Genomic DNA, 26,664 nt, shown 5'->3' with positions numbered 1-26,664 from the left:
CTCTCTATCACTAACTATTTTTTTATACCCTTTATACCCTTAATTATGAATATTTATATTGGTCAAAAAGATACTTCACTGCTAATGACAAAAAGCCCCAAGCCCCAAACTCACTGTATTCTATGCAATCAGATATTTAACCTAAAGTTCTAATGTCTCAAAAATACATCTCAATTTCACAGAGCTTCAGTCAGAAAGCCATTTCACTCTGTAGTTTTACTACAAACAGTAGGCTTCTACATTCAGGCTATACCTCTGCATATACACTTACTTCTTATAGTGACTATCTTTAAAAGCAAAAAATACATAGACAACTTATATGTAATGGTTTTTAAAATGTTTGCAGTAGATTAAAACAGTATGTTAATGTACTTCATATATGTATATTTCATACATATTCCTAAAAACCCTAAAAAAGACAACATGCAAAATAAAAATGTGAACTAAGTGAATGTTAACTCTTCTAGACACCTTGTAACATGTAATTCAATGAAACACATGCATACCACAATTTCCACACGTAATGATTATGAAAGACAAGAACTTTCAAATAAAAGTCAAACCACAGGTATAAATCAGTGAATGATGATAAGCAGACTTAATGCTTTACACAGAACTATGAAGCAAAAACTTCAAAAAGCAGGATAAAAGTAATACAGTTAAAAGTCTCCCTTTAATATTCTTGGGTAGTGATTACATAATTTCATATGGAAATAGAAATGCGATCACCAAGTAGTGTGAGGAATATCATTACTAGCCATCTTTTCTAAAAGAATAAGAAGCCTCAATACAACATTTCTTAATATTTCTTCAAATTTTCCCTGCCTAAACATTATTCATACACAGCACAGAACAGATATTTAGTATTTTCCAATACTGTTGTACCTCTGTTCCAGAGATCAAATATTTACAAGTAATAAAAAGGGAAAACACCTTTTAATTAATTGCAATCTCAATTACATCATCTATACTATCATGCACACTGAGGTTACTCATTTGACAAGGCACAGAAAACCTAAGAAGCCTTTGCCTTAGCAGTATCTGTGAAATTACTGATGAGCACAAACATATCCACAACTGGAGACTAGAGTATATTGCTTGCCCCAACAACATTTGTCACCTGTGCCAACCAGGGACATCTGAGGCTCACAGTAACAAACTCAGAGTAAGAGACAAGAGTCTTGGGAATCAAGAATTCCAAATAAGCTCCTGAAGACTGATGTTCCTGGAGCAAGAACACTGATCTATGAAGACTTCTACTTGGAACAATGCAGTATGAACATTAGCTGCCAGCAGAAGGCCTCTTAGACTGCTCAAGGCACAGCAGATCAAAGAAAATTCAGGGAAGTTGCTTGTCTTTCTGTAATGCCAGGAGCTTGGCACTGAGCAGCCAAAGATACTCTCAGGCAAGTGCAAGGAAAACAATGAGAGAACCTCATTTAGTGGAAAGCGGACCCTGTCAGAGGGATGTAAACATATTCAAGAAACAAATTTTGTACTGTATCCTAAAAAATGACTGCTTCTCTGTTTTTTGGTTTGTTTGTTTTCAAAAATTTTTTTTAATTAGGTCCTTTGCCTTCTGAGTGATAGCAAACTCTGAGACTATTTCAGTCTCCAATGTCGAACTGCCTGCCACTCTGTCCCACAGAAGGGCTGGAGTAAATGTGCATAACACAGAGGCTTCCTTTCCTGGACTTGCCTGACATGCACCCTTTAGCCTCTGGGAGCCTCTCCACTGGCCTGAAGGAGTTCCAACACTCCCCAGAGAAAAAGCAATCTCTTCTCATCCAGATAGTGTGTTCTATCTTATTCAATCTTTTCATCAAGGAACGTAACAAAGAAAAATGATTTACTGAAAATGAGATGCCAATGCAAAAGAAACTACTGTCAGCAATCTTTCCAAATTACAGTCATAGGAACTAAAAAGTTCATGGCAAAAAAAACAAAACAAAAAAAAACCACCACCAACAGAAAACAACTAGTAGCATAACTGAAGAGACATGCCAGTTGTAATAAACAGAAAACTAGGGAAGACAGAGGTTGTAACTGATCTACAACGCCTTCACAAAAGAAGAGTGAACTCAGAAATCTACAGCTTAACCTAGCTGTGAAAATGGAGAGGATAGGGGCAAAATATATGGCCCACTAAACAGAAACAGGAGCAGGCCCATGTGTGTTGCAGATGTTACTTTCTATTGTCTCCTTAAAAATTAATTTCTTTTTATAAACATATCTGTGAAGGTAATAACTGTCATTAAGAAAGCAAAATCTTACAGAACCCCAATTCTGTTTGTGATGCATGCACAACATATTTAGGCTTCATTTTTTTCACTGCACATCTCAACTATGCCATCACCTTTTTGTTTTTATAGTCCATAAAAGAGTATAGGTCATTTTATAGAGTAACACTAATAGAGAGCACAGTGCAGAAGAAGGGGACCTGGGAGTGCTGGTGCCAACAGCTCACCATGAACTGGCAGTGTGTATTAGAAGCCACGAGGGCAAACAGTATGTCAGGGTGCATCAACACACCACAGTCAAGAGAAGTGCTTCTCCTGTTGTATTTAGCATCAGTGTGGCCTCATCCTGAATACTGTGTGCAGTTCTGGCCTCCACAAAATAAAAAGGACATTAAATTCCTTCGACTCATCCAGAGAAGATAACAGAGCAGGAAGGCATATGCTACAAGGAGGAGCTGAGGACACGTAGATTGCTCAGCCCATAGTCGTGGGAGCCAAGAGGCAACCTCAGTGCTCCCTGCAGCTCCCAGAGGGGCAGAGGCAGAGGGAGGTGACAGGCTTTGCTCCTGGGAACTGATGGCAGGGTGGGAATGGCAGCATGGGAACTGCTAGATGGTCAGGCTGGGCATTAGAAAACCCTTCTGTACTCTGAGGGTGGTCAGACACTGAAACATCTCTTCCTCAAGAGGTGGTTGATGCCCTACACCAGTCAGTATTCAAAAGGCATTGGGCAAAGCCCTCATTAATATGCTTTAACTTTTGGCTAGCCCTGAACTGGAAAGGCAGTTGGACAAATTGATCTACGTCCCTTCAAAATTAATTGTATTTGGTTTTTTTTTTATTAAAGTGACTACTGTCCATATAAGATACGACTACCAGAAGACACCAAAGACTTGAAATGGTAGTGAGAAAAACAACTACAAAATGCTGTCATTATTTAACTGATACTGCTTGTAAACCTGCTTTTGATCCAGTAAAAAAGATTTTAATTAGAAATTTTAGTTAGAAAAATGAATTTTGCTTCCCTGTTTGGGCTTCAAATCCCAGAGAAAGTGTAGTAAGACTTTTCTTCCTCCTCTTATACAACTAGTTCACAAATCCTACGACAGAATCATTTAGGTTGGAGAAGACCATTGAAGTCATAACAGCCAGTCATACAACCACCAAATCCACCATTAAAACCATTTCCCAGTGTGCCAAATCTGCATGTTTCTGAAGAGCCTCCAGGGATTACTTCCTCCCTGTGCAGACTGTTTCAGTGTCTTCTTTTCCATGAAAAGACGTATACTTCCTTATATTCAGTCTAAGCCTCTCCAGATGCAACTTGAACTATTTCCTCAACACCTTAAGTTCTCCTCTAATAACCATTTCCTCAAAAAGCACCATTTCAGCTAGCTCTTCCTTAAAAACTGCATTCATTTAGGGAAGAATCACGGTAAAAGTCTCAAGATAATATCAGCTAAGATCAGTTTTATTTTTTTTCCTAAAGATGAATTTTCTTTTGAAGGCTTTCATATTTTTCAAGCTTTATTTTGGATAATACTTTGAAACTAAAAAAACATTATTTGTGGCCTTCTTGAAAGTAAGCAAGCATAAAAAGAAAAGGAAGAAAATGCAGAAGCTATCAACATACGCCAAGTTACTCCTGTTTGCTATTTTTCAGAGTAATAAAGCGTAAAATTTACTAGACTGTATAGATAAGCATCGAAGAAAACTAGTTCATTCTTCAGAGGAAACAACTAGAGGTCCCAAGTCCAGCTGTGAGCAAGTGAGAAAGAAGATGACAGATGAGACACTTCTACTGGAATATTCATTTTTCCCTGGAAAAGCTCACAGATCCTGATCTTACCCATCTTTCTATCCCCTTAAAAATAATAAAGTAAGTTTACTGTGATACTAAAAACAGGTCTGCATCTATAGGATTTTGTTAAGTTTTATGCAATACACATCACCTAAATAGAAAAACATTCATTCAGTGCTATCAAATATTTGCCATCTCTGATTGAAGATAGCCAGGAAAAAAATGGAAGAGACTGGCATAAAGTAGACTTACTACAGGTCGTATTTATAGCTTAGGCACGGATCTGTTATATACCTCTCAAATTCCCATTGTTATATCCCTTGTCAGAATTGCAATAGGCAGAAACAGAGAAAAAACACAAGATTAAACTACAGCAGGACACTTAACTCTTAAGAAATAATAAGTTTAGGGAGCACTACACATAGCAGAGGTGACAAAAAAAAGGAAAACGGCTTCATACATAAAGGATCGTTTCACCTCCACCCCTTAGCTACCTTTCAGATTCCAATAGGCAGGACAACTAATATAAACTAGAATGTTGGATATAATAAGAAGAAAGCATCCATTTCATTACCTCAGGGACAAAGTTAGTCTCTCAAGTTTTAATCTAACTGTGCTCCCAGCACTATTTCCCAAAATATGTTCTAACTTTGAATGTACAGCCCCAAATATGTTAGGTAGAAGCATTCAGCTTTAGAATTGGCTCTACAACTGTACTAGTTTTATCGTAATTAATACTATAATAGACTTTAATGTTAATATATCCAAACCAACTTAGATCAAAGGGCTTAAAGTCCTCAATGTTTCTGAAGCCAAGGACTACCAACACAAACTACAGAGGTTTAGACTTCATCTATTGATATATAGGAAAATGGCAGATGTCAATAAAGACATCAGCAATAAACTCAGTAACATACTTAGAAGCAAATACAATATTAACACATACACAAAGAAGACTAAACAAAATTGCTGATACGCAAACTGCAGCGATGAATGTTTTTTCCAGAACTATGAAGAATGCTGAAAAATTAGAAAGTGAAAAGGAAGTCATAAAATGTTAAAGTTTTGGAAAAAGTAAGTATTAGGATTATTCAATTGTCGTTTCTTATTTTCCAGACACATGACAACGTACACAAGTGAATGTGAAAATTGCTAAATTAAAATATTTTATACAGGCTATTAATAGGATTAAGGTTGTATACTTTGAGTTGTGCCTTTCGTCTACTTATACTTCACGTGTCATATAATTTTAACTGCATTTCAACTTCATTGACTAAATTCCAGGCTGAAAAAAAATTCTTAAAAAAAAAATCCAGTTACTCAAAAATGTTTAAGCAAGTGATTTTAGCATTTCAGAAAGTTGTAGGCTCCTGTTGTGGATGAAAAGATTGGATGCGTTTCAATCTTCAGTATAAAGAAAAACAACAGCAAAATATGAAGCACACATCCATCCTTCTGAAGCTCTTTTTCTTGCCTTTCATAGCCAGCTTAACATTGCTGCTAAGTCTCTACCTTGTTCCCTTATCCTTCCCCATCTTCATCCTAGCCATCAAAAATCACATCTCCAGTTCACACCCTTCTTTACTGTTACTGCTACAGCAATCTGGTATTTTCTGCAAGTTCATAGACCTTTCAGATTCTCATCAAAATGTATTTCTAAAAACACACACATGACCTGTGTCCTTCCTCAGTCTTTCCCTAGTACCTTACTCTTAAGTCAGATACAAGGCTGTCCTGTCCTGTAATCATCAGCCAGAGGAGAATAATAACTAATAACTAAAACACAAGCTATGGACAGAGTGATACCTCCCAGCTTCTGTCACTGAATAGCTTAGAGGCTTCTTGAGCTAATGGCTAATCTGAATCACCGTTAATAGCCAACAATGGACCCGCCTCTTTCTGGAACATGTATATACTTAGCGTCCATAATTAAAGTGGAAACTATTGCCAAAGAGCATGTGAGGTGTTTAATAGGAATTTTGAGTTTTTTTCCTTTGTTCACAGGCTGTCTAGAAATACCACAAGTTCAATGACAAAGCCCTTGATTTCATGTGCGTGTATAAAAAATAGTCAAATAAATAATTCAGTATTTCAATTCCTATAACATTAATGAATTAGATAAACATATCTAATCTTATCTGCATAACAAAAATAAAGCACTCTGATTAATTTGAGATTGTTGGTATGGGAGTACCTTTACCATCCTTCTGTTTTGCAACTATTCTGATTCTACAGTATCTTTGGGAGATAGACAAACTGAAACTTCATTGTTCAATACATGAGTATACAGTGATATATACAAAAGTATAGTACTATTTTATAATTCTTTTCCCCTCTAGTAATTCAAAATTTTCCTTCCATCTTTAAGAATGCTGAATGGTAAGCTATTTTCCAAGAACTAAGATTCTCATACATTTTCTTCAGAAGTAATAGTGAAGTGCGTACAAACGTACATGTATACTCTCACATGTTATCATCACCTTTTTACACAGGCTTTAGTTTTCATCTGCTGACAACTTCTGTTGACAATAGATCTGTCACTTTATCATCCAATCCTGCCTTTTGTAAGAGAAGATCCCCCCAGAAAGACTTCTGGCATTTTCTATATACCTTATCAGTCAATTTTACAATTGAACATACAAGCAGTTTGTATTCTGTACACCTTGCATATCATCAGATATAAATTATCAAATATGTGTTGAAGTTTTGTAGTCAGCAATCTCTCACAAAGCGTTCAGGTTCCTCAACACTTAGGCTACCAGCTGCACAGTTCTAACAAGCCTCCACAATATGCCCAGAGTATGGGGTTTCTCCCTTCTGAAGGCTTGCCTCACCTAACTTTTCAGACTGACAGGAGAAATTCAACACCAGATACATATGTTAAAATTTATATCCTGTGCCAAAAGGAGAGGACACTAAACACTGTTTTTGAGGACTACAGTTAACACAACTCATTTCTTTTTCATCTTATTCTGAAAAGAGACTGAAATGAAACTGATTAAACTACTTGTTAAAAATAACCGAATTCATAAAAGAAACCAAACCACAACAAAAATTATGCCTTCACTACAGAAGGCACAGATAATCTTGATCAATATATGCATTCAGGCATAATTATCCTTACAGTTAGTGACTTCTTCCACAGGCTCTGGTGTTCTTACCATGCCCTGTACCTAAACCTTTTTCTCCTTACTGGTATTTAAACAATGTGTGTTCACAGTTCTCATTAACTGAGGCAGAATGCATCAAAAATATGCATGAAAATGCAACCCCAATGTAACGGTTTATTGAAACCTAGAGATCGTTGTTCCATTATTTAGCCTTCCAGAAACACATATGTGGCAAGTTAGCACAAACCATCACAAGCACAAGTTCTATTTATAAATGAATTCATCCACCCTAGCTACCAAGTGTAATATATATATATTTTGTCATCATAGATACAAGTACTGCTTTCTTTCAAGCAACGAAATGAAAAACAAGAGATGGCATCTTTCTCAACCAATACATATGACTGAGTTTTATAACTCAAAATTTGCCAAGTTAGGAAGAGAATTTAAATGTCCATTAAGTGCAACTACATAAGAATAAAGTAATACACTACAGAATATATCTCTTCAGCTTACCAACGTATTATTTCACAAAAAGTAGAAAAAAGACTTCACAATTTTCTAAAAGTCTTAAGAAATCAATGAAGTTAAAAGTAGAAAAGACTCTTAAGTACTGTATTCCAGATGAACCATTATCTCCTCTTTTCAAGTGGAAAAAATAAAATATTACAAAAAATTCCTGTTGTACAAATTAAAGAAAAAAAGGAACTATTTCATCAGGCTTTGAAAAAGGCTTATGTATTGTTCATAATCCTGAATGATATAATAAACCCAAGAAATATTCAAATTGCGTGCATCAACATTTACAACTCTTTGGAAAAACTTGTTTCCAGTTCAAATAGTATTATGTTTAGACATAGAAATGGCTCAAAATAAAATTAGTTGGAGAATCTTAAATCCTCTTGCCTCATTCCCTCATTCTATACTCAAATACAGAGAAAAATATTCTTGTTTTTAACTGAAAGTAGTAAAAACAACACTGGCTAGGTGAATAAGGTACCAAGCTCATACAAATTGATATTTACAATACAAACTGAACAAAATAGGCCCATTTTACCCCTATGTCACAACATATGTTTTAAAACACTCAGAAGGCTGTAGTCTAATCAACTGCATAACAACTGTGATTAGTAAAAGTAATTATGCAATGCAATAAAGACAGCGTTTGTTTCTCTCGGTTAAGTACTTAAAAAAAATAAGTCTAAAGATAATAGAATTCTTATTTTCAGGTGAAATGTGTTCTAAAAAAAGTTCTATCAAAATAGTATTCTTCAGCTGGTTATAATGCTTTAGCTCTTGGGAAAATACTCTATTACGGTTTACAGTGAACTAAATACTTTTAACACACTTATTTTTAATTGCTCCACAACGTAAGATTAGAATCTGCTGACTCCTAACAGTTTATCAGATTACTTCAGAAAACAAAAATGAAACATAACTTCCCATAGAACCTTGTAAAATTAACAATTAAAATGATATTGTGCAATATTTGTTTATATTTTATATATATAGTACGCCTCCATAATATTGTTTCACTTGCTAAATTCAACAATGAATTTAAAGAGTTTAACATAGGAATAAAACAGGTAATAGTCAAGCCACATGTCAGACGTGTCCTTACTCTGCAGAAGCACTCCTCTGAATAAAGGAACAAGAATAGCTAGAGGAAAAACCATCACTACACATACGACTTAATAAACAATAAATAAAAAGTATTGAATGAAAAGTTCAGCTGCATTTACCATACCTTTATCTGTTGTCTTCTAAGCATTGCAAGCTCTCTCATATCTCGGAATGGTTGTAATAAGTACTGGTAAAGCTCTGTGGTAGCTTCTGCAAGACTGCTGTAGGCCTCATCTTCCATTTGATACAGTTCAAGCAGCTCTACCATGCTTTCTGTGTTCTTGTGTTTTTCCAGCAGCTGCAAAAAGAAAAATGCCAGTCTTAATGAATGTATCCAAAATTCCTACTGAAAGCAATAATAATTTAAAAAGCGCTTCTTTCAGCCCATCACTTCCCTTCTCCAAAAATTCTCACATGGACATACCAAATAAAAAAACTTCAGTTCCCCACTTGCATCTGGAACTTAGCTAGTCAGATACTTTCACCTTAACTAAAAATGCATGGCATTCCTTACAATTTCTTCTCTTCAAAAAATCACCATTAATAATAAATGAGAGTAAAAAAGAATGCGAAATAACATATTCATCACATATGATGCTATGTTTCCCACTTCCAGGTGTGGTAGGAGGAATGATGAGGAAGAGAAGTTAATTCAAAAGAGAAATCAGATCCCAAGCTTCCTAGATGGCCTACCTCACTTACTTTGTACCCACACAGCTTTATTATGTTAGTGCTGCTCCAGTCAGACAGAAATCTAAGTGAAGAACAGTGATCATCATTTTATCATAGATAATTTAGGAATAAAGTTCAAGTGCAGAGTTTCTATTAGATATTTTTAAACAAGGAAATCATTTAAAAAAAGTTAAATTTAATACATTTAAGCATGAGTTTTACTTCATCTAAGGAGATATCCTGTCCATTCCTCCTTTCATATCTTCTGGAAAATGGATTAAGTGCAGCAAGTTTGCTACAATATATGTTTTCAATTTATGTGTTTGCTTTGCATCTATTTTGGGCGTATGTCTCAACAAACCTCACATGCTGGTGGAAACCTCTTATTGTTTCCAAAAATATATACAACTGTTTAGATACTGATGATCTCATACAGACATGTGGAGTTCTGTGTTTACAAAGTCAAGATTATCTGAAATAAATTCCTCCCTTATGTAATTTCAGACCCTGAAAGTCAATCTCTTGACCTTCCTATCACCATTTCAAAAGCATATATTTACAGTTCAAGTTTAGTTAATCTTCGATTATGAAACTAAAGAATAACCATTTTGTATCTTCTGTGTTCTCTCAAGCTGGATGCTCAATGTACAAGAAATATAAGCCATATACTCAAAACTTCATCAAGTATGAATATTGAAAAACAAGATAGAGGGAACCATAGATGAGAAACCAAATCTTTGATCAATAGTTATTTGGCATCTGACTCATCTTTAACCTGGAACTGTCTTTTTACCAGGGTGATCTACTCTGTTCCAGTATATTTATATTATTCTGCTGCATTTGTTATCCAAATGAAAAGAAAAAACATTAACACAAATTTTGCATCTGACGATCCCCACTACACCCCCTCAATTTTCCTCTGAAACTCTAAATTTAATCAGCCAAGATAAGAAACAGGAAGTAGAGAGGCTCATAGTAGCTTCAACTGCTTGTTCGTCAATTGAGATGACTGACAGATGACAGGCCAGAAAGTCTTTCCCTCCCTTGTTGGAGGTGAGAGGTCAGGTGGAGACTCTAGAATAGTGGGGATGTTTCTCATCAGCAATATGACAATTTGTTGTTTCATGTAAACAGTTCCATCTCAGAAAACGCTCCTACTGCAAGCTCCTTCACTACACCCTCCTGCTGTCTTCCAGCAGCATGTAATAGCCGGTGGTGTTCAAGTCCTCAGTGAGGGTACTAGGTAATGTTTTGTGGTTTGCAGTCTATAAAACTAATGCTCTCTGCACATTTCTGGGCTAAGCACGCGTAACTTAACCTCCAACTGCAGAAACAGTGTCAGGCAAGACACACTGGGTTTGACTCCTACATTTTTACAGACCATGCATTTTTCCAACCCACAAGCAGTTTTAACTATTCAGACTACAAAGCCACCACTTTCTCAGCTCTTCTTGCTTGCTGCCAGTGCCTCAAAATACAGTTGCCATACTCAAGCCTTCTCCTGCTTATACCAGGCATATAAAAAACCTTCCCATAATCCCAAAGCTGTAGTTATTTCTCCATCAACGTACTAAAGAAACAAACCTTCTTCCCTCTCAAGCCACCTGTGACACTAAGTCTATAATACACTGAACTGCTAGTTTTCTAGCAGTGGCTTAGGCTATAGTAACTGTTTTTTGAGTATATAATTTTTTTTTTTAGTATGAAATCCTACTGTTCTGTTGTTATACATACTATATAGGGCAAGAAGTAACAAAATTTAGAAAAAACATATCACCATTTAAAGGAAGGTTTTCATCTAATTTCAGAATCAGAGCAATACAATATATAGTTGCTTGGGGTGGGGAAGGGTTGGCTGTTTCCTTTAAAAATATTTTTTTTCCTTTGCAGATGACTCTTAAGACCTTTCTAATAGTTAGTATTGTGGAAAGCAGTCACAGCTTTTCAGAAAAGAGACTAAAATGGCACCAGGAAATAAAGGTTCATTTCAAATGCATGACCATCTGTACAGTGCGCAAAGATACTTAAGGACACTAGCAGCATGTATCTACGTTCACTGTTAGTCATTCAGAGAAAATTGCATAAATGGAAACAGGATTGATAATGTCATGAGGTATCTTGACACTCAGGTGCATAGATAAAATAATGGGAATAATTTCACACATTCAATTTCATTTGGTCTGCTGCTGTGATTCCCCTAATTCTATGCCTGAAGATGCTTCCCAACTCATTCAAAATACCAAGCCCCAAGGAATAAACTCTTAAAAACAAACACAAGCAATGGCATGTTATTCACACAACACTTATTATCCTCTTAAACTTTTAACACAAGGCAAGTAGCCTTTCTTCATTTCTACAGCAACAAACCACGCATGCTGCATGTCCTGTGCCTAATAAAGACATTTATTTAAATGAAAACGGTGATGCAATTTTCACATAATTAAAGTTTCAATAAAAAGACAAAACTGGAAAGCTGACTGAGAAACAACCAAATACCACCTTCTTCATTTAGACCAATGAGATATCAAATAGGGATATTCTTCAAAACAGGTAAGAAACAGGTAGGAAAGTTGCCTGCCTGTTAATACAGGTTACAGATAGCCTCATTACACACACCTTCCCATTAACGTGTTCTTCTAAAGGCTTATTCAGTCTGCATTTGAAAGGAAAAAACATCTAAACCTCTTAGAAAAGTTGTGAATCAGCTCAAAAGCGCGTTCCATCAGATCAACATCATAAAACCACTGTCTCAAATTTCAGTTAAGTTCAGTGCTACCTGAGGGAAATAAGAGACTGAAGAAGTACTAAATGATCCAGTTTTGGAAAACAGCACAAATGGCGAAATCTATTTGAAGGGACAGTTACAACATGCACAATTTAAGGGTATAGGGAAGGGTCAAACTACCCTCTCTCCTTTTCTGGAACTGATGTGATTACTACACTCTTTACCAATCCAGAGAGGCACGACAGCTTAGATTCTCCTAGTAGACATGGCCCCATAAGTTAGCGAGGTGCAGAGGCTGGTTTATTGCTATCAGTCCTGAAGGGAAGAGCAGACAGATGTCACTAGCTGTGCTCCCTCCATTCTGCTCTACAGTGCAGTCGAAGGGAGCCTTTCCTGTCTAGAAAGTCCTGTCCTGTCAGATGAAGCATTTTTTTTTTTAACCTGGCTGTCATCCAGACAGTATTTAGACTATCAGATAACATTAATGCTAGGCCTAGCACAGAATCCACTGAATTAATAATGTCATAAGAAAAACCTGGCCCTTCACAGTCTCACAGGTAGTTTACTGTGCATACTCCAAATTTCATGCAGGAAGTATCTGAAGGATCTAATTTCTATTTTAGAAATACAAAAGGTAATAGCTGAGTTTTTGTAAGACATATGTTAAGCTGGCCAAATGCCTAAACCAACCCAGCACCTTAAAATCGTACCTTTTCAAAACTGTTAGAATAAAACAAAATATGCCACAGAAATCGTTCATTTACGTCCCACTGATGGTTAATTCTTAACACAGACATTCAATGTTACCATTCATTTACTTTAGCCACCTCTGTATGAATATTTTTACTTCCATATTTTTTTTTAAGATATTATTTAATGAAGTGGGTGGAGGAGGATAGAGTAATATCCTGCATGGGCCTGACTAGTGCACTAACCATTCAATACTGTATTTATTTTAAGAATGATGTTACACAGATGTTATATTGTTCACAATTGAATTCATATATTTTAGGCAACTATTATGCAGATAAACTCTAGTCAGCAGGAAACTCTTTTTCTCTGATTTAACTGTATATATACTTCAACTATATAGCAAAGACTATTTTTGTCTTCAGTATTAAAAACATTTTAGCCATAAATCTTTAAAACCTATACAGATGACTGTGCAATTGTGTGAAAGCTGCCTGCAGTTAGGAGGTTACTCCAAAGCCATCAGTGAAGGGCCCTTTCTTACATTACCTTTGCTATTATTTTCAAAACTTTCACTGTTCTTATTTTGTATAATTCATAAAAATCTATAAACATGCCACAAATTCAACTGTAGCTAAAATGAACAATAAATATTTCAAACCTTTCTTAACAGTGCACATACTTTGGAAATAATAGTAATTACAGAATATACTACTCTAATTTCAGTTCTCAAAGCCTGTATTATTTGCCAATTCCATAAATAATTATACACATTTTACACATATTTAGTTGGAGAAGCATATTTAAAATTGCAGATAAACATGGATAGCTTTTTTATGGGCATATGAATTACAGTACTGCAGTTACAGTATTTTTAGACACAACATTCTTTCCACTTGAACATTGGTGTTATGTAAAAAATATTGAATATTCCTGCTGATAAACTTGCAATATCCTAAAAAAAAAAAAAAAAAAAAAAAAAAAAAACCAACCAGAAACAACAACAACAAAAAAGGAAAAACCCAGAGCGCACAGAATTCAGATGCAAATGGTGATTTTAAACTTCAAGTTCTTAAATTTGAACATGCTAAAAATTGTTTGGACTCTGTTTTTAAGCTATCTTTAAGCAAAACGCATTATTGTTAATGCACATAACGCACACGTGCATCTTCATAATAAGCAGGAGCCTCTGCTACACAATATTTGTTCTACAGTTAAACAACTTTTCTCTCTTACATGCACATTCCTGTATTTAAATGTCACATTTAGTGGATAGGTTAAAAGATCAGCCCCTCCTAGGACATTCTGGAAGTTGGCAGCCCTGCCTCTGTCAGGGGGGTTGGAACATGATGATCCTAGGGATCCCTTCCCGAGTCATTCTATGATTCTACAATTCTATGACATTCAGCTTTCTGTCTGCATGAGCACATTGCCATCAGCATCCTCAGCTCGGTAATACAGAAAGTCAATTTGAATAACTATAGCAGATAAACACATTAGTAACTGACCAAAGTTTGTTTCTCCATTACAGTTATAAATGTATTTTACTGCTGAAATATATGTCACCTAGGAGAATACAACAGTTGGACACAGAGTTGGAACAGCATAAATAAATCATGTAATACTGCTCAGAATTAGAGGTGTAGGAATCAGTATGTGAGCTCATCAGTCTAAACTCTGAAGTCTGAAAGAAGATACAAATGAGTAAGTTATGTTTTGAACTGCTTTGGAAACCACAGGTTATAATTGCTATATGAAGCAAACTTCCACCTAGTGAGTGGACAAAAAAATCCTGTTTTTTCAATCAAGCTTTCCAAATTAGAGGATTCATGTGTACACCGATGCACAGCAAAGGTTACTGTCTGGATTTTTAAGGAAGGAGGATTCTCTGAATGGCTGGTACAGAAAGACTGATCTAAAGTAATCAAGACAAATACAGATAAACAAGGTTAACAAAATTTGCAGCTATTCTATGAAACGAACACTGAATACACACAAAGCAAATAACAAGAGCAAACAAGGGTACTGGGAATTAAAATGCAGTTTGTTTAAAATGTAGGATATAAAATGCAGTACTTCAATAAAATGTTCCATGTTATGTTTTAGGAGAACTGCTCACATCAAGTAAGGCACTTCATTAATTCCCTTTAAATCCCATTTAAAACTGTCTTTTAGCACAGTACCTGAGTGCATATCAGAAATATCATAGCCACTTTGCATTTGCACTCAGGTTAACAGCTCCTGGGACTGCAACAATCACTAAGTTCATATACAAAACCTACCAAAATGTACCTTGCTGCAACACACTACCTGTAATTCAAGGCAGCAGAAAAGAACTGAATTACTGAAGGAAAACTGAAGCAGTTTTTTAATGCAGCCAACTGAACCAAGTATTATTTTCATGCATGCAACTTTACCGAACAATGCAATTACTCTCCTTCTACTCAAAACTCTGAATAGAAATCGTAGCAGTATATTCCACATAACTTGAAACATTACAAGTTTCACTTAAAGCTGCCAACTCTGACAACGTATGGCACATTAAATCTCTTCCTAAAAGCTGAAGAGGGGCACATCAACAAGTAAAAAGTCCACACCTCCTTTTCTGTGAACAAGTCAAACATATGTGTAACAACATAGTAGTTTTAATTTTCAGGTGTTGAAGATAGTACTGGTCTAATCACCTTACTGTGAGAAAGTAATGTTTTTGTTCGCTGTAAGAAGGAAGAGACCTGTAAATAAGTAACCGTGATTTGTGATTTAGCATGTAACGCAGATGAATGTTCTGCTTAAGCAGTCAAGAAAGCCACAAAAGATAGCCATTACTATAAGAAAGCTTAGCTTGCGAAAACACAAAACTTGTGCAAACCGGGAGCTAGCCTAAACACGTTCAAGGACTAGTGATTGTGCAGTGAGATTTGTTTGTATAAATAACATACCATAAAAGGAAAAACCACCAGAAAGGGTCAAGAAGGAGATATGGAGGAGGACTACTTACTGGCAGAAGAAGACCCCCTAGCAACAACTGGATCATGCGCAGAGTACACCGCAATGAGGAAGCGAAAAGGACACGTATACGGAAGACGGACTGTATAAAAGGATCGGGTATTGGTTCAACTGTTGTGACAGTTGGTGGAACGCAGAGTCCCCTGTCGCCCAGCGCTGCATTGCCTCTTTGCTCCTTGCTCAATTTGATTAATAAAATTCAATAGTTGACTCTTTGATTCTTAGTCCGTCAAATCTATTTATAACAATTGGTGCCGTGACTCGGATAGGAGTAGTGGCCGGGTTCTGAGGGTTGGGGAGGCGCCCCGCCAGAACTGGTGGCCCCGCTCTTGATTCCCTGCCTCACTCCTACTGACGATCCGAAATTTAAGAGCAAAAAGGCAAGGAAGGACTGGTCGACCCCTTAAATTTTGTGCGCAGAAGTCCGGATGAAGACGCGGGACGCGTAAGTGACTGCCGTTTTGGCAGGGGTTTTCCGTTCGGTCGGGGTCGGGTTTCCCGGAGTGTGACGAGTGGTGTGTGTGTGAGAGGGGGCCGGTAGCTCGGACTAACCCAAGCGAGTGTGGACCCTCTAGTAGTGCAGTTCTCATTGCCTGCGAAGGTGTGAGCCACGAACGAGGGGAAGCAAGTGGAACGCACACACGGCTGAGTGAAGGCACTCCGGAAGATGGGACAGGGAAAAAGCAAGGTCCCTGTTGCCATGAAACGTCCTCCAGTCCCGAAGGATTCTCCTCTAGCATTCATGTTAGAAATGTGGAGGTATTATCCTGGGACAGGAAATAAGAGTAAAGCCAAGATGATTTATTATTGTGTAGAAGACTAGGGAGGTCAGGGGCTTTACCTTTTGGGGACCCAGAAACACCATGAGCCCTTGATAAAATTAAAGATAGGTCCCCAACAAGAAGAAATAGAATTTTTAGTGGACTCGGGGGCTGAGAAATCCACCATACAACAACTACCCTCTGGATGTAAATTGTCCAGAGAAACAGCCCTAGTAGTAGGAGCTAAGGGAGAACCCTTTAAGGTAGGGGTTGTTAAAAATGTAAAAATAGAAACAGAACCTAAGATAGGATTGGGAGATTTTCTAATTGTACCAGAAGCTGAATTCAATTTGTTGGGACGAGATCTAATTATAGAACTGGGGATAAGCTTGGAAGTAAAGAACAGGGAAATAAGGATTAATGTCGCGGAATTCCGGGTCCGGATTGATTGCTCTCAAGCGGGGAAGCATGACAAAAACTCAATATGAGTGATCAAGCTTTCATTTATTACCCGGACAGCCTTATTCTTATAGTGTTTAAGACAGGGGCGTACAGAGAATGGCACACAATCACTGGCTGAGAGCCTCAGAGAAAAAACAACTTTAAGCAGTTCCCAACAATTAACAGCAGTGAGAAACCATCCTGAGGGAGGTAACTCTTGATATCATCCTAATCCTAAGAAATCCAAACAGGAATGCGTCGGCAGAGGGTGTGAAAGGCAGTGCTGGCAGGGCGTCCCCTGTTCAAAGTGCACTTTTCCTCTCCCACTCGCCACAGACCATCTCCTGCTTCTGCTTTTCTCTAGGTTCACACAGTGTACTTTCCCCTGAGTGCCGTATCAGCGTGGCCAGCGCATAACACAGAGCCCAAAGGAAAGCTAAACAGACTAGACTACCAAGGACAGCTTATTCTACAAATACCTATAGTTACAATTATCAGCAACCCTGTGAAGCCTTCTTCACTGAAAGCAGGGTGAATAACATAATCACAGAAGTTTCCCATAGATGTCTTGGCAGCTTGGGTTGCTCAGCTGCAGCAGTTCTTGTCCGCCTCGAGCTGTTTATCACTTGGCCCAGGGGTATCGTGACCTCCTATCAACATCTAGTACTATTCCATGAATATGTAGTCTGTGCTACCATGCAAGCTATGCTCATACATATTGCCAGGACCTCCGTGCTCCTGAAGCCATTCCCCAATAGATTAAACTTTGCCCTTTAAGGGTGGAGGATGAAGAGAGGATTAACCCTGAAGTATGGTATACAATCGAAAGTGTGGGGCGTTTGGAAATACCTCCTTTTTCAGTTAAACTTAGAGACCCTGAAATTCCTATAAAAGTAAAACAGTACCCCATTTCATTGGAGGGAAGGAGAGGCCTAAAACCAGAAACAGAGAGACTTATAAAGCAGGGGTTACTGGAACCTTGTATGTCCCCATTCAACACTCCCATATTGCCGGTAAAAAAGCCTTATGGTACCTATCGTTTGGTACATGATTTACAGGAAATAAATAAGAAGACAATATCTCACTTTCCTGTAGTTGCTAATCCTTATACCTTATTGAGTAAATTAGGCCCTGAAAACCTATGGTATAGTGTAATTGATTTGAAAGATGCGTTTTGGGCTTGCCCTCTAGATGAGTCTTGCCGAGATTATTTCGCCTTTGAATGGGAAGACCCGGACACAGGGAGAAAACAACAGCTGAGGTGGACAGTACTACCACAGGGCTTTACCGAATCCCCAAATCTGTTCGGGCAGGCCCCAGAACAGATTTTGCAAGAATATCAACCAGCTCCAGAAATCACCCTTATCCAGGACTTCTGTGAACAACGGAAGAAAACCAATATAATCCCTTTGGTGAAGAAATCTCAACCTACCTGAAGAAATGATTGGGGCATGGTTTGAACACCTACCCTTCGCTGTACAGTGTTTAATAGGGTTTGTGACAGCATTAATCTTGTCACTAATTGGGTATTTCTTATGGAAAGTCGTTAAGTGTGGGAAAGGAATTTGTGTTTATGTATAAAGGAGAATGAGAGTCATTTCCTAAGACTTGAAGGACGAATGTTTTGATAGAACATTAAGTGAGGTCAGTCTACCAAATTTGCCCTGAGTATAACTGGTACATGGCTGTAGGGATTGGCTGAGTAAATATCTAGAGGGGTTTGCATGTCAACCTTGTAGGGAAAACTATAAAATGGGAAAGTAACGCAAGACATAATGATATAGAAGAAATCTGTAGATGACTAAATTGCAATTGTCACCTATTTGCTCGCTTCTGTTGTGAAATTTGTAAAGAGTTGTGGTAAGTTCACTGCCGGAGAAGGGAGGGCTCCTAGGCGTATGTGTCAACCCTGTTGGGAGGGGCAGCGCGAGCTGACTGCTCTGGTCCTGAACCGGAAGGCGGCAGCTCGAAAGCTAAAAGTGGGATCCCCGACTTAATGATAGATATATTTCAAAGAAATAAATTCTGAATTTTACCATCATCACCCCGACGAGCCTCCGGGTCCATCCAACATAAGTACCGAGAGTGAACAAAGGAGCCCCGGTGTAATACCTCACCGCCAGAAGGTGGGAGAGAGGAGTGACACCCGCCCCTGAAATCCTTGCTGCCGTGAAGATGGGCTACCCCACAGCCAGCAGCAACCTGGTTGGCGGGCAAGGCAGAGGGATAAAAGGTGGGAACAGGGAACTCCCATGGAACATAAATACTAAGGTGGCTCCAGGATCTTTGGAAACTCAAGGCCGGACAGGGAACAGTATTGGGAAAAAAAAAAAAAAAAAGCGAAAGGTTAAATAAATCCAGCAGTGGACTTCTCCTAGCTCTCACATTATGTATGATTAAAGGACTTATAGGACCCCCTATTGTAACAGCAGAGAATCATGAGAAAAGCCAGGAACCTTTCAAATGGTCATTAATAAGATGGAAAGATCATCAGGTCCTTCATACAGTGATAACCTCAGGAAGTCCCTCGTTTAGATGCAACCCCTGCGATACTACTGATCTTAGTGTTAACCTTTGGGCCCTGTATTTTCAGTAAACTAATCTCTAAAGTGAAAGGGAGATTGGAGGCTGTCCATTTGATGCTCATGAGGGCCAAATATGAAACAGGGACAGAGGATTATCTGGAGCTTAATGAAAGAGGGGTACTGAGATACCACGAACAAAAAATAGTAATAAAAGAAAAAGGAGGGAATTGTGAGAAAGTAATGTTTTTGTTCGCTGTAAGAAGGAAGGGACCTGTAAATAAGTAACCGTGATTTGTGATTTAGCATGTAACGCAGATGAATGTTCTGCTTAAGCAGTCAAGAAAGCCACAAAAGATAGCCATTACTATAAGAAAGCTTAGCTTGCGAAAACACAAAACTTGTGCAAACCGGGAGCTAGCCTAAACACGTTCAAGGACTAGTGATTGTGCAGTGAGATTTGTTTGTATAAATAACATACCATAAAAGGAAAAACCACCAGAAAGGGTCAAGAAGGAGATATGGAGGAGGACTACTTACTGGCAGAAGAAGACCCCCTAGCAACAACTGGATCATGCGCAGAGTACACCGCAATGAGGAAGCGAAAAGGACACGTATACGGAAGACGGACTGTATAAAAGGATCGGGTATTGGTTCAACTGTTGCGACAGTTGGTGGAACGCAGAGTCCCCTGTCGCCCAGCGCTGCATTGCCTCTTTGCTCCTTGCTCAATTTGATTAATAAAATTCAATAGTTGACTCTTTGATTCTTAGTCCGTCAAATCTATTTATAACATTACCATATGATGTGGTTGTGCCACTCCTGAATTATGCAGTTGTGTCATGTAAGTGCCCACAAAACCCAGGTATCTGAATTTAGTATATTCCTTTGAAACAACACAGCTACAAATAAATGTCATAAATCATGCAAACAAAAGTTAATTACATAGGATTGCTATGCGTTTTTCTGCTGTAAGGAACAAAGAAATGAGTATTTACACTGCAATGTAACTTGATGAGTAAAATAGACGTATGGTAAATACCTTACTCCAGAGTTAATATGGTACTCTGGATCTCCTTCACTTTGGAACAGGTTAAAATAACTAAAATATAAAGTCAGTAATGAATCACCAACGAGTTAAAACACAGTAACTTTGAACCAAGGCTTCTATGCAACACCTCACCCTGAAGGTTTGGCGAAGAGCTGTCAGGTACTAATGAGTTCTAAGGAACTCCTCCTGCAGTGGCCCAATCCCCCTTCCCTGCCCCCCCCCAAAAAAAAAGATCAGAACACATGTGACATGAAAGGTTCATGTTGTGCTGTTATATACATCAACTTATGGTCCATGAATCCTTTATTTCTATGCATGCATATCTGGCAGAAAGACATTAGACTAACAATGCCTACAAATAATATTTATAATTTAATGCACTCATTGAATGTAAGTTATTACTACACTACTCTAAAGCCCCTTGCTTTGTGTACAGCTTGCAGTCTCAGGACAGATACACAGAAAACCAAACTCACCCTACTGAACAGTAAATAGTCTTCAATATAAATGAGGTAATTTGACAGTAACAAAGAAATTAAAACAACGTGATCAACATCATATTGAAGTTAACTTCTAGGACTCAGGCTTCCAGTGCAGAATTAGTAGCCATCAGTACAATGCATTTGGCTTGGTAGCAGACATTCTCAGATTAAGGTAATGTCATAATGTTTTACTACTATTGGATTAGATTTTAAAAAGATGAACAACACCAGATTCAAAGCAACACTAAGGCCAAATTAAGTTTCTTAAAGCTGAGCTGTGCTTATTGCTTGCTCTTACTGAAAAGATATCCCAATTCCCATCCCTATTCCTTTCCTTCTTCCAGTTCCATTCCCACTCCTTTTTTCCTCTATTACCATCTGTTGCACCTTTTCCACTCCACATTCTAAAACTTTGCTAGTTGTTGGGTTTCCTTGTTGAAGTGCCTGATGCCTAGCAGAAAGCCCTTGGGTTAATTTACTGAAGTTTACACTGAGTGACAGTGATGCACAAGAGGACGGAACAAGATGCAGGAGAGGGTCCCGCCCTCTCAAAGCAAGCTGAGGTAGGTGGTGCATTATAGCACTGTGCAGCTCTTCATCTCCCTGCAGCTGTAAAAATGATAGGTACCTTTAAACCCTGGACAACAGCTCACAGGTAATTCAGGTAATTTCAAAGTTTCAACTTCTGCATCGCTCTATGCAATAGTGAAGTCATGCAAAAAGCTATGTCTAAGAAGGAAGCACATAATAATATCCAATTTTGAAAGCTTATAATCTAAAAATAATATTTTCTTTATTTAGGAATTGAATACAACATCAAAAAAAAGAATAAAAAGTCTGCTACTACCATTAAAAAAGCTGAGACATGGAGAAACTCCTGAAATACCATATCATGCAACACTGCTTAACCTCCAACTCTAGTAGTAAATACCACATAAATAGCAAGCTATTAATTACCTTCACAGCATGAAAACATTTCCAAAGAAATTTTAACTAATATCAGATGAACACAGACTTCTATCCATTTGGGTTAGTTTTCCTCCTGCTTTCATGACAAGCGAGAGAAAAAGAATGTGATGCATAAATAAAATACCCATGGTACTGCAGCATGATAAAACATAGTTCAAATGTTACATACAGTTTACCCACTAAACACTTCTAGGACCACTCTAACATTTTAAGTAGTATGGAATTCTTTTTTTTGTTTTTTGTTTTTTTTTTTTAAACTTTACCAGAGCATGCTTATTTTTCTGAATTATACTACCCTGGAGTAACAAAGGGTTTAATTAGAAATTCTGAGAATGGATATTCCAAGCAAACATTACACTACTTTCAAGTCCAAATAACATTCTTAGAGGAGCGAACTGCACCAATTTGGGCTTTGAACACACAGAGCTATTTAAAGACAAATTATAACCTTTTAGAAACTTCTAAATCTACAGATTTTCTCCCTCAAAAGCTTCACAGCAGAACTGTTGCATTTTTTTTTAATTTCCCTAAAATTAATATAGCATACAGTTTTCATCAAGATGTTAAAAACTAACAAGAAAGATCCACTAATCTAAATTAGCATCTCTTTAGGAATGGGGTTTGACTACAAAATCTGCAGAGTTATCTAACATAATCTATGATTCTACATTACCGAAAAACGTTTTTACACAACCTTCTCCCCAAAGTATCCTAGTATATTCTACCCCAAAGTATGAAAGAAAAGCCATGATGCAAGACTGTTATGCAAAAAGTAGAGCGCTACTCACTTTAGATGACCTGCGTACATTGCCCACAAGTCATTGCAAACAAATGTGAATTACTTAAACACAGGATTAAAGTAGAACACTGAAAAGCAGAGGTCAGAAAACAAGGAAACATTTATGGACACGCTACAAGTTAAAAATATAGCCCCACGTGTTGAAATTCTTCATGGAGTCTTGAGACAAACTAAGAATGGCTTGGTTTATATTTCAGGCACAAATTCTTCAGAAAATGGAAACTAGGCAAGCTTCAGCAATAAACTAATTAAAGCAGAAACACATTTCCCTTATTAATTTATACAGTTCATGACTGGAAGATACTGTGAGATCATCCATCTCCTATCCAACAAACTGAGACTATTTCCTGTATTTTTATAGTCCCATTTCAAGTTACACATAGGCTTTAACAATTATTCTTAGACACTAACTCATATGCTTGCAGATATTGCCAACAGATTTCTAATGAGATTAATCTACTACTTCTTGCGACAGCACAGTTTTTTTTTTCTTTATTGTTCTTAAAACATTCTTGCATATTTGCTATTGAAGAGTATAGTACTTAAAGCAGGGATTTGGATTTTTGGTAAACTATCCAAGATTCTTATTCTGTATGGCTGTAGAGGCATTAATGCTATGCAAAATGCCCAAGTAACTGAAATTGTTAAAAAGTATATCAGCTTAGGCTCCCTTCCTCAAAAACATCATGATCAGTATACATAATATGGTTACATCTACATGTGCCTCATATGCCCCATTCCTGAAGCACTAGCATCCTGAACACCAATACACAGCAGGATGTTCAATTTTTAGTACAGTAAAATGTCTACAACAGAGTATCTTATTTACAAGCTATTTATTGCTTTGTAAATTAAAAACTTGTGCTTCTTTTTTTAGTAAACATCACTGATCATCTATTGGCAATGTCTTGTAGAAAGAAATGTAAGAAGATGCAACTTTTAGAAAGAATCTGCTTTTTAATTCTAAGCCGTTCTATGTAATACTAACATAGAAACCAAAGAGAAAAAAACTTACTGGATACTGAACAGTAACTGTAACTGGATATTGAACAGTAACTGTAACAGTAACTGTAACACATTAAACTGAGGAGTGAGAAGGAAAGCAATGCTGGCAAAATTTGAGAAAAATATGCCTAACAAAGTAATGTAAATATAAAGGAAAAAAACTACCCAACACTATCTAAAAAGTGTTTTTCTTGCATACACTGTACAAAGCTCTTCAAAGTATCCTCGCATATGAAAATACTCTAACTCCCAACAGCTAGAACAATATTAAAAAAAAATAGAACAGGAGAAGTCTCTCTCTACATCTAGGGAAACAAAAAAAAAAAAATCAAGTTTTGAATGCAATACCAAATAAAATAAACTTCACAACAGAATCCTTCCCCAACTACAACATTAAAATGATTTTTCAACTCCAATTCCCACTATTAAACAGAACATATATTGCATTTTATTTCATTTTTCCCTTTCTCCTGGGTATTTGAGTAGGGAAGAAAAATATGGGAAGCTGGAAAGCTGCTGTGTTCAGTTTCTAAACACTAGGGTCTTAGCTGACTAAGTGCTGTCCTGAATAGTACTGATATCTTCTACAGAAAGCGTCATTCTTTTCTCATGCAGTATTTAAATTCTGTCAACTTAGTTTTACAAGCAGATGTCCTTTTTTGTTGTGCACATAACATATATAAATCTTGAAGAAATTAAGAAGTGTACATTTTAAGAATTTCAGTGCTTTCAGATACACTAGTAATATTCATCTTCAGCTAGCTCATCAAACTAAGACAATACAAGTAAATCAACATATTAAGTTCACCTACATACATACGCCATTTAGAATAATAGGAAGGAAAATATTTAAGAAACTGTAACTTCAGATATAACACAATGATCTGACTGAGTCTGGAAAAGACACAGTACAAAAAGACTGGTAAAAAAAGCTGTATCCAAGAACTCTAAACTGCATCCACAAGTCATAAGCAATCACAAGCAGTTTGCTGCTAACTATACAAGAGAAGTAAAGGGAAGAACAGCAGAAAAATAAACATCTAGTTGGGAAGATATCAAATGGAAGAAGGATGAAAAATGAAAGATTTCTGGATAAAAGACAAACATTTTGCTTAGGAATTAGAAAGTTTTAATTTACAGGATAAAGAGAAAACAACACAGTGGTGAGACGATTTAATGTTCTCTAAATACTGAATTCCTAGAAGACATTTTAAAACATGTATTTTAAAATGGTACGTAATAACAGCTATGACTTTCAGCACTGTCCACTATATGATTAAGTTGCTGAGATACTTATTGGTCCTTGCTGCTACAGGGAATCAAGCATCTCTCAAGGGATACAGCTCTCTCTACCTCAGTTCCACGTTTTACAGTAATATCAGGTCTTTATAAAAAGCATTTAGCTTGTAACATTTTTTTACATACATAGAGAACATTTCACAAATTCACTGAAATTCCAAAGTTTAGAAACTTTTCAAAAGCAAAATATCTATCTGGCTTACACTTTTCATTGTTAGCGGAAAATGGGGGGGAGGAACCACTCCACATTTCATTCTGCTTTTGTGAAATTATATACTCGGCACTGTACAGTGAGTATACTTACAGAATGACTCAGGTGTGACCTTTCAGCTACTAAAGTACCAAACATCTAAAATGTTTATTACATTTAGACTACTCTGTAACAACCAAAAGCACCGCCAGGGACTCCAACTGCTGATTAGATAAATAGGAAGATTGATGGCTTTCGAGAACACACTCCAGAAAGAAAAAAAAGTCTTTGGTTGAACAGCAACAAAAGTAGGAGCTGGTGCACTATTTTCACAAAGCTCTTCTTAAGAACACGGAGCACGCCCTACAGCTGGTGATGCACTACATTTCGCCCAGTAGAAACTTGCAGTAGAATTTTACTGCTTAAATGGTTTACTTACAAAGTACTCAAAATGAATCAAAACAGTTCTACTGGGGGAGGGAAAAAAAACAAAAAAACAAAAAAAAACAAAAAAAAACAAAAAAAAAAACCACCCACGTTACAACTACTGAGGTACACAAAAACAGATTCCAAACAAAAATAGGCTGGATTTCCAGGATGCTCCACAATAGTTTGACCCTGCTCCACACTTTTTAATAGAAATTTAAAATAGAAAAAAATATCTAGGGTATGTGTCATTTTAATCCTCCATGCAACCCAATTTAAATTAATGGATACATTCTGATGTTCCCACAAGATACCTTCAGCATCAACTAAATCTAGCTAGCAGCAGATCACTGATTACAAACAGGCCATTTTATCTGTGGAAAACTATTTTTTTGTGTGTCTCACCACCAACACATATAATAACTGAGAAGAAAGTGACAGAAGAGTTTCTGGGGGAAAAAAATAAATAAACAAGGAAAGAAACAAAAAACCTCATCAATATCAAACAACATTTTCTTCGTAAAAAGAAGCTGTTACCATAACAAAATACATGAAACATTCTGACTGTATTTTTCTAAACCTTTCTATCTTGAGTCAAAAGGAAAGAAAATTAAGTCAACAAACATAAAACTGAAATTCACACAGTTTGGTGCTTAACATTCCACTGAACAAGGGGGATGCCACCAGTCCCAGGGCAGTCATAAACTAGACACTGAAAACACGATGCTCTCAGAACTTATTCTGAGTTAAACCATCTACAGAAATGTTTCTGAGCTTTTATATTAAACCAACTCAAAAGGACCCAGACAACAGACACAGAGAATGGTCTTTCAGTCTGCCTACAGCAATAAT

At 37.0% G+C, this 26,664-nt stretch overlaps 2 protein-coding genes across 2 annotated transcripts in view; one reads left to right on the top strand and one right to left on the bottom strand.

The window, feature by feature from the left end:
- The window catches only part of SERINC5 (serine incorporator 5), a 510,096-nt gene that overhangs the window by 417,984 nt on the left and 65,448 nt on the right, over positions 1–26,664 (top strand). The gene's annotated exons all lie outside the window — the stretch shown is intronic.
- The window catches only part of JMY (junction mediating and regulatory protein, p53 cofactor), a 63,410-nt gene that overhangs the window by 32,405 nt on the left and 4,341 nt on the right, over positions 1–26,664 (bottom strand). The window contains exon 2 of the mRNA XM_065739778.1: positions 8,899–9,072. Within this exon, the coding sequence (XP_065595850.1) occupies positions 8,899–9,072 (174 nt within the window). The remainder of the gene's footprint in view (positions 1–8,898; positions 9,073–26,664) is intronic.

This window comes from Cyrtonyx montezumae, unplaced genomic scaffold (assembly GCF_038088225.1).
Source record: "Cyrtonyx montezumae isolate F1298 unplaced genomic scaffold, pur_monq_1.0 scaffold_25, whole genome shotgun sequence".
In the NCBI taxonomy this organism is placed as follows: Eukaryota; Metazoa; Chordata; class Aves; order Galliformes; family Odontophoridae; genus Cyrtonyx; species Cyrtonyx montezumae.
This window is presented reverse-complemented; position numbering and strand designations above follow the sequence as displayed.